The 13,132-nt window shown below is 36.3% G+C and overlaps 1 protein-coding gene across 19 annotated transcripts in view; it reads left to right on the forward strand.

Moving 5' to 3' along the window:
* The window catches only part of CASK (calcium/calmodulin dependent serine protein kinase), a 401,244-nt gene that overhangs the window by 348,612 nt on the left and 39,500 nt on the right, over positions 1–13,132 (forward strand). For 7 of the 19 annotated variants that reach the window (XM_067022830.1, XM_067022831.1, XM_059050718.2 and 4 more), the window contains 5 exons: positions 5,600–5,685; positions 6,762–6,830; positions 9,459–9,527; positions 10,925–10,960; positions 12,607–12,803. In XM_067022830.1, coding sequence (XP_066878931.1) covers positions 5,600–5,685; positions 6,762–6,830; positions 9,459–9,527; positions 10,925–10,960; positions 12,607–12,803 — 457 coding nt within the window. The remainder of the gene's footprint in view (positions 1–5,599; positions 5,686–6,761; positions 6,831–9,458; positions 9,528–10,924; positions 10,961–12,606; positions 12,804–13,132) is intronic. The other 12 variants (XM_067022836.1, XM_067022838.1, XM_059050721.2 and 9 more) reach the window with 3 other exon arrangements.

A 13,132-nucleotide genomic window follows, 5' to 3' on the forward strand; every position in this document is an offset into this window, starting at 1 on the left:
ATTGTGGTACATGACTCTTTTTGAATTATGGTTTTCTCGGGGTGTATGCTCAGTAGTGGGATTGCTGGGTCATAATGGTAGTTCTACTTTTAGTTTTTTAAGGAACCTCCATGCTGTTCTCCATTGTGGCTGTATCAACTTACATTCCCACCAACAGCGCAAGAGGGTTCCCTTTTCACCACACCCTCTCCAGCATTTACTGTTTGTAGATATTTTGATGATGGCCATTCTGACTGGTGTGAGATGATATCTCATTGTAGTTTTGATTTGCATTTCTCTCATGATTAGTGATGTTGAGCAACCTTTCATGTGTTTGTTGGCAATCTGTATATCTTCTTTGGAGAAATGGTATATTTTATTCTTTTTGTTGCCGTGGTTAATGGGAGTGTTTCCTTAATTTCTCTTTCAGAGTTTTCATCATTAGTGTATAGGAATGCAAGAGATTTCTGTGCATTAATTTTGTATCCTGCAACTTTACCAAATTCATTGATTAGCTCTAGTAGTTTTCTGGTAGCATCTTTCGGATTCTCTATGTATAGTATCACATCATCTGCAAACAGTGACAGCTTTACTTCTTTTCCGATTTGGATTCCTTTTATTTCTTTTTCTTCTCTGATTGCTGTGGCTAAAACTTCCAAAACTATGTTGAATAATAGTGGAGAAAGTGGGCATCCTTATCTTGTTCCTGATTTTAGAGGAAATGGTTTCAGTTTTTCACCACTGAGAATGATGTTGACTGTGGGTTTGTCATATACGACCTTTATTATGTTGACGTAAGTTCCCTCTATGCCTGCTTTCTGGAGAATTTTTATCATAAATGGGTGTTGAATTTTGTCAAAAGCTTTTTCTGCATCTATTGAGATTATCATATGGTTTTTCTCCTTCAATTTGTTAATATGGTGTATCACATTGATTGACTTGAGTATACTGAAGAATCCCTGCATTCCTGGGATAAACCCCACTTGATCATGGTGTATGATACTTTTAATGTGTTGTTGGATTCTGTTTGCTAGTATTTTGTTGAGGACTTTTGCATCTATGTTCATCAGTGATATTGGTCTGCAGTTTTCGTTTTTTGTGACATCTTTGTCTGGTTTTGGTATCAGGGTGATGGTGGCCTCGTAGAATGAGTTTGGGAGTGTTCCTCCCTCTGCTGTATTTTGGAAGAGTTTGAGAAGGATAGGTGTTAGCTCTTCTCCAAATGTTTGATAGAATTCACCCATGAAGCCATCTGGTCCTGGTCTTTTGTTTGTTGGAAGATTTTTTTTTTTTTTTTTTTTGTGGTATGCGGGCCTCTCACTGTCGCGGCCTCTGCCGCTGCGGAAGCACAGGCTCCAGACGCACAGGCTCAGCGGCCACGGCTCATGGGCCCAGCCGCTCTGCGGCATGTGGGATCTTCCCGGACCGGGGCATGAACCCTCGTCCCCTGCATTGGCAGGCGGACTCTCAACCACTGCGCCACCAGGGAAGCCCCTTGTTGGAAGATTTTTAATCACAGTTTCAATTTCAGTGCTTGTGATTGGTCTGTTTATATTTTCTATTTCTTCCTGGTTCAGTCTCGGAAGGTTGTGCTTTTCTAAGAATTTGTCCATTTCTTCCAGGTTGTCCATTTTATTGGCATATAGTTGCTTGTAGTAATCCCTCATGATTCTTTGTATTTCTGCAGTGTCAGTTGTTACTTCTCCTTTTTTCATTTCTAATACTGTTGATTTGAATCTTCTCCCTTTTTTTCTTGATGAGTTTGTCTAGTGGTTTGTCAATCTTGTTTATCTTCTCAAAGAACCAGCTTTTTTAGTTTTATTGATCTTTGCTATTGTTTCGTTCATTTCTTTTTCATTTGTTTCTGACCTGATCTTTATGATTTCTTTCCTTCTGCTAACTTTGGGGGTTTTTTGGTTCTTCTTTTCCTAATTGCTTTAGGTGTAAAGTTAGGTTGTTTATTTGAGATTTTTCTTGTTTCTTGAGGTAGGATTGTATTGCTATAAGCGTCCCTATTAGAACTGCTTTTGCTACATCCCATAGGTTTTGGGTCGTCATGTTTTCATTGTCATTTGTTTCTAGGTATTTTTTTATTTCCTCTTTGATTTCTTCAGTGATCTCTTGGTTATTTAGTAGTGTATTGTTTAGCCTCCATGTGTTTGTATTTTTTTACAGTTTTTTCCCTGTAATTGATATCTAGTATCATAGCGCTGTGGTCAGAAAAGATACCTGATATGATTTCAATTTTCTTAAATTTACCAAGGCTGAATTTGTGACCCAAGATATGATCTATCCTGGAGAATGTTCCATGAGCACTTGAGAAGAAAGTGTATTCTGTTGTTTTGGGATGGAATGTCCTATAAATATCAATTAAGCCCATCTTGTTTAATGTGTCATTTAAAGCTTGTGTTTCCTTATTTGTTTTCATTTTGGATGATCTGTCCATTGGTGAAAGTGGGGTGTTAAAGTCCCCTACTATTATTGTGTTACAGTCAATTTCCCCTTTTATGTCAGCCTCAATCTTGATTACTTTTGCTGAGAGCACAGTTTTAAATTAATGGTTACCATTCTGTTTTCTTTTGGCATCTGTTGTTTGATATTGAGAAGTCTGGTGTCACTATAATTGTCCTTGCTTTATAGGTGATCTCTCCTTTCTCCCTGGACTTTTTAAGGTCTTTGTCTTTGATGTTCTGTAGTTTTACTACCTCCCAGCATGGATTTCTTTTTATTTATCCTACTTGGGATACATTATTCTTCCTGGAGCTGTGTAATCATGCTTTCATCAGTTCAAGAAAATTTGCAACCATGTTTCTTCAAATATTGCCTCTTCTCCATTCTCTCTATTCTCTCCTACTGAACTCTAGGTAGATGTATGTTAGACATTCCCTCCATATTTCTTAATATCTTTTTCATATTTTCTTTATTTCTTGTTTCTTATTTTCCTTATCTCCTTACTTCTCTGAACTGCATTCTAGACAATTTATTTGGTTATGTCTTCCAGTTCACTGAAACTCTCAGCCATATCTGAACTCCTGTTCAGCTCATCCGTTCATTGGTTTATGCTACCAATTATATTTTTCCTTTCTAGAGGTACTAGTCACTTTTTCTTTTTATTTTCAGTCAGTTCTGTCTGTTCACACCTGATAATCTCTTGTTGCATGTTCATCCTTGTAAATAGGTCCCTTTCTTTCCCCTAATATTTAACATATAGCTATTTTACACAGGCATACCCTGGAGATATTACAGGTTTGGTTTCAGACCACCACAATAAAGTGAGTCACATGAATTTTTTTGTTTCCCAGTGCATATAAAAGTTATGTTTGCACTATGCTTTCATCTATTAAGCGTGCAATAGCATTATGTCTAAAAAATATACATACTTTAATTTAAAATTACTTTATTGCTAAAAAATGCTAACCATCAACTAAGCCTTCAGCAAATCGTAATCTTTGCTCCCGGTGGAGGGTACTGTCTAGATGCTGATGGCTGCTGACCAATCAGGGTGGTGGTTGCTGAAGCTTGAGGTGGCTCTGGCAATTTCTTAAAAGAAGACAACAATGAAGTTTGCCTCATTGATTGACTCTTCCTTTCACAAATGATTTCTCTGTAGCATGCAGTGCTGTTTGATAGCATTTTACCCATGGTAGAACCTGTTTCAAAATTGTCAGCTCTCTCAAACCCTGCCACTGCTTTATCAACTAAGTTTATGTAATATTCTAAATCCTTTGTTGTCATTTCAACAATCAGGTAAGTTTGCCATCTTATATGAGCACAGTTCATGACACCCCCAAAACAATTACAATAGTAACAGCAAAGATCACTCATCACAGATCACCATAACAAATATAATAATGATGAAAAAGTCTGAAGTATTGCAAGAATTACCAAAACATGATGCAGAGACATGAAGTGAGCAAACGCTGTTGGAAAAATGGTGCAGATAGACTTGCTCAACACAGAGTTGCCACAAACCTTCAATTTATAAAAAATGCAGTATCTTTGAGGCACAGTAAAGCAAGGCACAAGAAAACAAGGTATTCTTGTATTCTATATCTGACCATTCCAATATCTATCCTCCTCGAGGATCTAAATCTGTTTTTTCTCTTTCTGATGACTCACATAGTAGTTTGCCTTATTGTATGTTTGGTGATCTTTGATTGTAAGCCTATTGCTTGTTCAAATCAGTGGAAATCTTGGGGGCCTAAACTGGAAATGCTTTCCTCCAGAAAGGGTTTGTTCCTTGTTCTACCAGCTGCCATGGAGTACCACTGATCTGGGTCTTGGCTCCCTACAGAATCCTAGGCTCAGCTTCTCTAACTTGCTATTGGCCCAAGGCTCAGAATCCGGCCAGCAGGCATTGCAGCAATGGCATTTACCCCTCCCACTATTTCATTCCATCCTTACTTTGCCACCACTCTGGATGCAGCTCACAGGGTTCTTTTGTGTGGAGGGGAGAGTGGGGATGGAAGTGGGAAGTGTTCTTGGGAATTTGCATTCCTTTTGTGAGACCAGTAACACTTCAAGAGGTGTGCCCTAGACGGGATATGTAGTTGTAAGAAAGTGTGTGAGTGCCTTATCAACCATATTTGAAACAAAAGTCCCCAAATTTTTATGTTTTATTATGTTAACTTTCAAACATGAGTAGAGAAAACAGTGCAGTCAGTTGAAGTAGAGAAAAGTGGAAAGAATAGTGAAGTGATCGTCCACACACCCATAAGCCAGGTAGAATTACTGTTAATTCATGGCCACACTGGTTTCATCTGTATTTGCCCTACTGCCCACCCCCCTGGATTACTTTGAAGCAAATACCAGGCGCCTTATTTTCCTTATATGCATTTTAGTGTGTACCTCTTAAAGATACAATGAGCTTTTCATGATGAAGTCAGGTCAATAAGTAAATGTGCACAATTCATAAATAAGAAAGCAAAATTTTACATAACACTATTTAAGCATTAGTTCTCAGTCACTTTTTCTAGTTGAAGTATTACAGGACCCTGAAATGCCTACCAAGTTATTATTAAAAGGTTGCAGTATGTCTAATATAAACTTGTTGTTACACAGATATTATATCACAATTCTTTAAAAATCAACAGCCTTTGTATCATATTTGGTAGATAATAACGATAATAACAGCAAACACTTAAATAGTACTATGTGCCAAGAACAGTTCTAAGCCCTCTACATGTATTAAACTCATTTAATCCTCATAACAATCCTATGAGATACTGTTTTCATCTCCATTTTACAAATGTGAAAACCAAGACATGGAAAGTTTCAGTAAGTTACCCAAGATCTTAAAGCTAGTATAAGTGATGAAGCAGAGGTATGAACCCAGACAGGCTGCATCTAGAAGTTGTAGTTTTAAACCACTATATACACACTGCCTCTCTCAGAAAAATAAGCAGATTTCTACAGCCATCTTTCAAAACTGTGTCTTCCATAAGTTATGTGTATCTGTTTTGGTGAGTTTACTATGTGAACCTAACTTGTACCTGGTTCTGAAATATTGGCCTTCAGTATTTAGCTTAATATTTTTAAATTACTTACGTTGCTGCCTTTAGATTTTATTATTATAAAAGTATATATCATTTCATGTTTATAATTTTGTGTAATTTCTTAGGTACACTTCATGTCGGAGATGAAATTCGAGAAATCAATGGCATCAGTGTGGCTAACCAAACAGTGGAACAGCTGCAAAAAATGCTTGTGAGTAAATGGAAGTCTCTTTTTCTAAGATTGACTTTCAGTTCATTAACTTATTTATTAATGCACAAATAAAGGGTATTCTTTTATAATCAGAGTATCTCTGGTACCATCATTTGTGTGGACTTGAACTTATACAACATTCATAAAAACTGAGAGCTAGGAAAATGTTCACATGCAGCAGAGCTTAGAAACATTTTGCCCATCTTTAGCAGTGTGGGCTTGAACATTCTCCTTTCAATCCTTTGTCTCCTGTTTCTTATTGAGCAGATGTTTAAAGAAAACCCTTGCAGTTGTGCATGCTTGTGAACTAGTTTCTCACTGACCTCAACTCTGCTGACATCAGCAGTGTCAGAAGCCTCTTTCCTGTGTAGCTGAGTCATAGCCAGCTGTATTGGATTTCTCTATAGCACAGGGGAAAGGAAAGTCATAGTAGACCAGGACATTTTTTACCATGTGTATTCAAAATCTGTGTTCCAATTAGGCCTTGGATTGGGGCGGGGTGGGGGGTGCAGAGTGACAGGCCCTGGCAAGCAGAGGGAGATGTTTTGGACACAAGAGTGTCCTGGACCTCCTTCCCACCACAATGTAGCAGCCTCCCATGTTACTTATATCTATTAAAGGTGAAATAAGCACCACAGACTCAACTATAGTCAAAACTAATGCCAAAATTATGAAATAAAGAGCAGATTTTTATGGAGTACACCATCATAATATAGCCTACCAAATATAATTCTTATGTAATTACTTGTTCTATTGTACAGTTCAACTTACATTCACTCTTGAAAGGCATGTCACTTAGAGTTGTATTCTTGTCTATGAAAAGGTAACCATCAGAGGTCTGTTATACCATTGCTGTATGACCAGGACAGTCAGCCTTGACTTTGCAGGGCTTTTCCCAGGAACAACCTCCACTGTTAGTGTGAGCAATTCCTGCTTTTATAACTCGGTTTCATTTTAGGCCCATGCACTCTCAACTGACTTATATTAAATAACCCCCCACATTTTCAGTGCTTTCTTGCGCATTTTTGTGTGCCACATTTGTTTGTTAAAAGAGCTCTTTTTTTTTTTTCCTCCAGCGGGAAATGCGGGGTAGTATCACCTTCAAGATCGTGCCAAGTTACCGCACTCAGTCGTCATCCTGTGAGGTAATAGCTCTAACCAAACACCCCATCTCCTCTGGGTTCTTAACTAACTGTCTGCTGATGGCTGAATGTTTTGGCTTTCTGGGAAATTGTTTCTGCCTGTGCTGTTGATCACTGCACACCAATTTTACAACAAAGATAACGGAACAGAGTAGGTCCCATCCACCTACTCAGCCCTGCTTCCATGGGCATGTCCTCAGCACTTTAACTTTCTGCAGGCTGGAATCAAAACAAAATACATATAGAGAAGCTACAAATAATGACAAAGACTTAATAAAGAACAAATAGAGTCTCTGCAGGGGAAAGAGATCATAATTGCGATAATATTTCCAGGAAGTACATTCATTTCCCTTGTTAAGAAATCACATAGATAGTTCTTCTTTCCAAGGATCTGAGAAGTGGTCTATTTCTGTTAAGATAGAGTAGTTCAAGTAATTGTGACAGGTCTCTAGATGGATGTTAAGTCTATGCGAAATTGATAACTGACGTTATTAGAGGAATATAGGCTTTTGCAACCTTCTGTGAAATTGTTTAAATTGGAATGTTATCTGATTCGTAAACAAGTTTTCTAGAGTAATACAAACCCAAAGTTCCTTTCTTACAATAGGCTTATCCTTTAGAAATTGTAGCTTTCCCAACCTATATTATTCAGTTTGCTATTGGTTAGTGAGATTCAAAAATCTATTCTTTTTATATTTGGAAATATGAGCCGGCCTAAATGGTGTCATCCTTTGGTCATTGCACATTCAGTTTGAATATTTTTTTCTGAAGCTTGTTCTTTCTTGTGCATCTTCCAAGTATGTGTACATCAATATGAAGTACACATATTTCCTCCAGTTAATATTTAAGACTGGCAGACAACTTATTTCATCTAGAAGATTGAATTTGTACTTAGGAGACATTGATGGAGAAATTATAATGCTTCTTCCAGTCTCTAGTAGTGATGTAAATTTCACAAGAAAAATCAGAGGCTTCATGTTTTTTTGTAAACCTATTGAAGATATGTATAAGAATTTGTAGTTTTGTCAAGTATATTTTTAGTGAGCCGTGACAATTGGGGTTTCTGTTATATCAGGTCTTGAGCTCCTCTCGGTGGCTTTTTATGGAACTTCAATTAGTACTGTATTTCAAAACAAAATATAGAACTACTTCTGCTCCAAGATTTATAGTTATGAAATTTGTTACCTAGTACACAAACCTTACTGGAAAAGAGAGACTGTCACATGCATTTTTATGTAAAGCATTTTGATAGTCTAAAAATCACAGGTGGTCCTCATACCATTTCTCATCTTTGAAGATATTTAGTAAATACGATTGATTTTTGTCTTTTTGGCTCACTAACCAAATACAGTTAGTTATTTAAAAGTTTCTCTTCTCTTTTTGAGTGGTTGAACTAGTTTTGGGGTGGGACCAGAATTACACATATAAATGCTATGCTCTCGAGTAAGAAGAGCCCTGTCTTACCTTCTTTACCTCTGAAGAATAGGAAAAAATGTACTCCCCTCCTAGCCCTACCCCCAATCTGTTTGACTCTCCTGTGCTCTGGCAGAATTCAAGCCTGTGGTTGGACTCTTCCCAGTTACAGCACTACTTCCCAAAGAAAAGCTCTCTGGCCACCTTCACCAGCATCCCCCTGGCCGTTGGTAAAAGAGGGGACCCCTGCCCCCACACCCTGGCCCTACTGACATGAGTCTCTGGGGGTGGCGCCTAGACATCATTCTGCTCACTAACATCTGACAGTACTCATCTAAGGGATCCCATTATTTAAAGGCTAACAGGTTCCAGAGGTTTTCTTTAAGTCTTCTAGAAAAAGCAAATGTCTTTTGAGCAGACATGCACATTTCAAACGTTTCACAGAACTCTACTAAACCAAAAATTTTTAAATACTTATTTTCATCCCCTCCTTTTTCTAACATTAAAGTTGATTTGGACAATAAGGGAGTGGAGCCTGGAAAGGATTTTGAGCATGTCACATAGTATAGTGGCTGTGGCTGCTGGGATCTTTGCCAGAATCTTTAGAGGCTCAAGATTATTGTTTTAATTAATCCGCTAAAATAATCTAAAAGAATAAAGGTTTCTTCTCTGGTGTATATCTGTCTTTTACCCTTATTAGTAATATCTATCCTAGAAAGATTCTAAGGTGATTACAATATGAGAAGTCTTTTTTTGAGATTCACTTCACTTCAAATTGCATCATTCAGTAATTTTTGATGCCGAGGTACCTAAGGATTATTAAATACTTTTCAAACCTAATTTTCAATAAAAATTAGGCAGTTGGGATCTTCAGCACAATAATTTTATAGTAATATTTGTCATTTTACAGTACTTGATAGGATTTTAATATTAAGTCACCCTTCGGGGTCTTATTTAAAGAAAGCAAAGGTTATAGAATGTTAGGGACAGGAAAGAAATGGTTAATGAATGACACAGTCATCACTTACAATATGTGAATCTTCAAACTGTAAAATTTTTTTCATACTTCTGTGAAATCATGCAAGTAAGTCAGTATGGCACCTTTATAGCTAAAACCTCAAAGGAAATGGTTGTCAGACTGTGGTTGTAACTGTTGATGTGAATATCTCTGTTTCTGTGCTGGTGTTCTGTGTTAATGAACCTTGTGTCTTATTTCAGAGAGATTCCCCCTCCACTTCCAGACAGTCCCCAGCTAATGGTCATAGCAGCACTAACAATTCTGTTTCGGTAAGAACTCTAGCTCCACACAGCAAAGTGTGATAATTTTGTTGGTGCCACCTGCCATGAGTGTTCTAGTTACATGTGTTCAGTGGAAATATTGTCTTCTGCCGATATACAAGGCTACTACAGCTACAATGCAGTTTACTCCTGGAAAATCTTTTTCAACATTTTCTTCTCATGAAAAATGCCTTTCATTAGTTAAATTTGAAGAAATATAGTTCAAGACTGCTTTGATCATTCTCAAAATATTTCTCTATCACCCATCTACTATTTATGACTTTGCTCAAAGTTATGCAAAGGATGTAAATGGAAGTTTCTTGAAATTTCTCAACATTTTTTTTAATTTGAGAAAAATAAAGAAATGTAAGGATTTTGCAGAGTAGGCATTTGGGTATTCTCGGGCTTTGTAGTTGTCTATTCTGAGTGATATCAGCAACATGTTTTAGTTTCCGCTATCTAAGTTTACGAATTGGTGTGCCCTCTGTTATTGTGGTACGTGCACATACTTTTGTGAATTATAAGCCTTGCCTGGATATAAACAGCAAAAGGAACTGGCTTCAAACTGCACTTAAGCCACGCTATTATCACATCTTTAACACAAAGTACTTTATATTTTGACTTAAACTTGGAATTTTACTTTTTTTTTCAGAACTATCCATTTTGGAAAGTAAAAAGAATTGTTTTTAATTTAAACAAATGGGAGCACTTAATATGTGCAGGTGTGCAATATTTGGGGTAACAAAATCTCTAAGTTGCTGATATTGCTGTTAAAAATATTGAGAGTTCTAATAATACAGCAGTATCACTTTTTTCCTGACTATTAACTTGCCCTTTAAAAATACATCAACATTTTTATCAGATAAATTTTTAAATAATTTAGAGATCACCTCAAATGGAATGATATAAGAGAAATTATGGAAGAAAATTTCCTAAGACTTTTATTTGCAGCTTCAAAACAGGCTACCAAAGGAATTCATTTATAACATTTAATAACTGTAAGATGGTGAAAATCCGTACAACCATTGAATTTTTCAAAATCGAAATGGTTGCAGTGACTAAGTTGAAAAGGGCAACAGCTCTTTTGAGTTTTGGGGGGTTTTTTAAATAGGCTATTTCACTTGCAGTGGCTTTTGTGTTGAAGATGCTGAGTTGTTTCTTAAGAACACATTTTCTCTCTGCTTAAACTTACCTGCTTTCTTCAGCTTGCTGCTAAATGGCCTGGGTTTGATTTTTTTTTTTTTTTGATAACTCAACATTTCTGAGAAACGGAATAATGTATATTATCTCTTTACAACTTAAATCTAGCTCATTTTTTAACCATATTGTAACAGAACACACAAATTACCTTGTACTCTTTGAAAAGTAAATGAAAATTTTTCTCCTGGGTTGGCTTTATTCTACAGGACTTGCCATCAACTACCCAACCAAAAGGACGACAGGTGAATAGATACCCTCTATAGAAACTTCTCTAAACTGAGCTGCTAATAGCCAATCCTTTATTAACCCTTTTCATCCCATAATGTCTGCATTTTGGACCATAACATTTGAGCATTGAGAGCTTGTACCATTTCATTTTAACACATTACACATGACTAATTCTCTATAAAGATTTTTTTCCTAACATCTTTGTAGCTGTGATGGTTATTGTAATTTCAACCTGATCATTTTGTGTTGATGGTTGAGAATTCAGCCTTTGGGGATCTTATGGGCCTGCCTCTGGGGTGGAAAAAAATTTTTAAAGGTTACAAAATTCTTAGAATTCTAAGAATAACTACAACATACATGCCAGTGAACATTTTTAAGCAATAACTATCTGAAGTTTGAAGGCTTTTTCTTAATTTGTATCTGCATATGTATTTCTAAAAGCCATATACAATGAAAAAAAAAAAAAAGAACAGAAAATTCCTGGCTTCACAGCCTAATCAAATATGAAAAGTTAAGTGCTGCCTAACACAAGCAAGTAACTTTCAATTTGCTGGCACTTTGAGTATGAATTTTAGGTGCAAATGCAGAGACTTTTTAATTTTATAGGCTGGATTTTTGAAAAGAAACTTAAACAGAATAATCACACAGTAGTTCCAAAGCCTTCAGGTTGGTTTTACAGTGACTTAAAACATTAATATTCCATTTTAATTTCAAGAGATAGAATTTTTATGGTATTTTTTGTGAAATGTGCTATTAAAAAATATCAAATTGTGAGTTAAGATTTGCATAAACTAGCACCTAATAGAACTCATCCATAAGTGATGCAACATTGAATATCTAGCACCTTATTTTAAATCATTTAGAAATCCAGTGATTCATAAAATGGTGCCATATAACCTCTTGTATGCTAACCTGTTTCCTTTTATAATATTTACTAGTTATATTCACATATCATAAAACTCAGAGCCTTAAACCATGCATATCTTGAAGCTCTGTGCAGATTTCAAGTGTTACACTGGCAAAGCCAGGATTCAAACTCATTTTTGTTCTCTAAAAAGAGTAAAATACAAAGTCTAAATCCTGTTTAAAAAATAAAACTATTTTAAATGCTTTTTAAAATTGTTTGAATTACATTTAAGCTTATCAGCAGTGTGTAGACACACTGCCAGTTGTCATGTAGGCATTTTACAGCAAGATACCAACATGGAGTTCTCGCTAGTTTTGTATCATGTACTGCTTTAGGGTTAAAACCTGTCCTGAATGCTTGTGGTCATGGTTTAAAGGCTGCCATGTGATCATGACAACTTATGCATAATAGCAACTAAATATATTCAGATTTTAAAATGGTAAACATACTTCTCTATAATTTTAAGTCTATCCTATTATAGTAAAAGCAGAAATTAAGTCTACTTTTACTAAGCAAGTATCTTAAGTGTTCCCTCCAAATAAAAAGAGCAAAGATTGAACCTGTACACACCAAAAGTAGTACATTGTTTCTAGTGGTAGCAGTTTTTTGTGTTGTATTTCCATGCATCATATTTGCTTTCACCATCTAATGTCCTGTTTGTATTGTAGTAAGTGTTAGTGTGTGGTTATTTAGAGCTAACTGTTTTCTTTCACATCACCATGGCATTTTTTCTTACAAACTCCTGTTTTATAGATCTATGTAAGAGCACAATTTGAATATGATCCAGCCAAGGATGACCTCATCCCCTGCAAAGAAGCTGGCATTCGATTCAGAGTTGGTGACATTATCCAGATTATCAGTAAGGATGATCACAATTGGTGGCAGGGTAAACTGGAAAACTCCAAAAATGGAACTGCGGGTCTCATTCCTTCTCCAGAACTTCAAGAATGGTATGTTTTTGTTGTTTTCTTTTAGTTTACAAAATGAAGCCTGGCCATCCATTTTTCAACTTTATATTTTATTCTTTTATAGGGTAAAACCTGTTTAATATTTTCCTTGCTCTGTTAGCCAAACACAGTTAAAATTAGTCATCCAAGAATTCTAAATTGTCACCACGAAGTAATAAGCTCCTGCTTATAGGGTCAGGTCTTTGCTTCACACATAAGGAGAGGAAGGTCTGTAGAGAGGCTGAGCGACTAGCCTCAGGTCATGGTCATATCGTGGTCTCTTAGCAGAGCCCTCTATTCCTATATGCTCTTTCCATCCTTTTTTATTGCAT

The sequence above is a fragment of the Kogia breviceps genome, chromosome X (assembly GCF_026419965.1).
Source record: "Kogia breviceps isolate mKogBre1 chromosome X, mKogBre1 haplotype 1, whole genome shotgun sequence".
In the NCBI taxonomy this organism is placed as follows: domain Eukaryota; kingdom Metazoa; phylum Chordata; class Mammalia; order Artiodactyla; family Physeteridae; genus Kogia; species Kogia breviceps.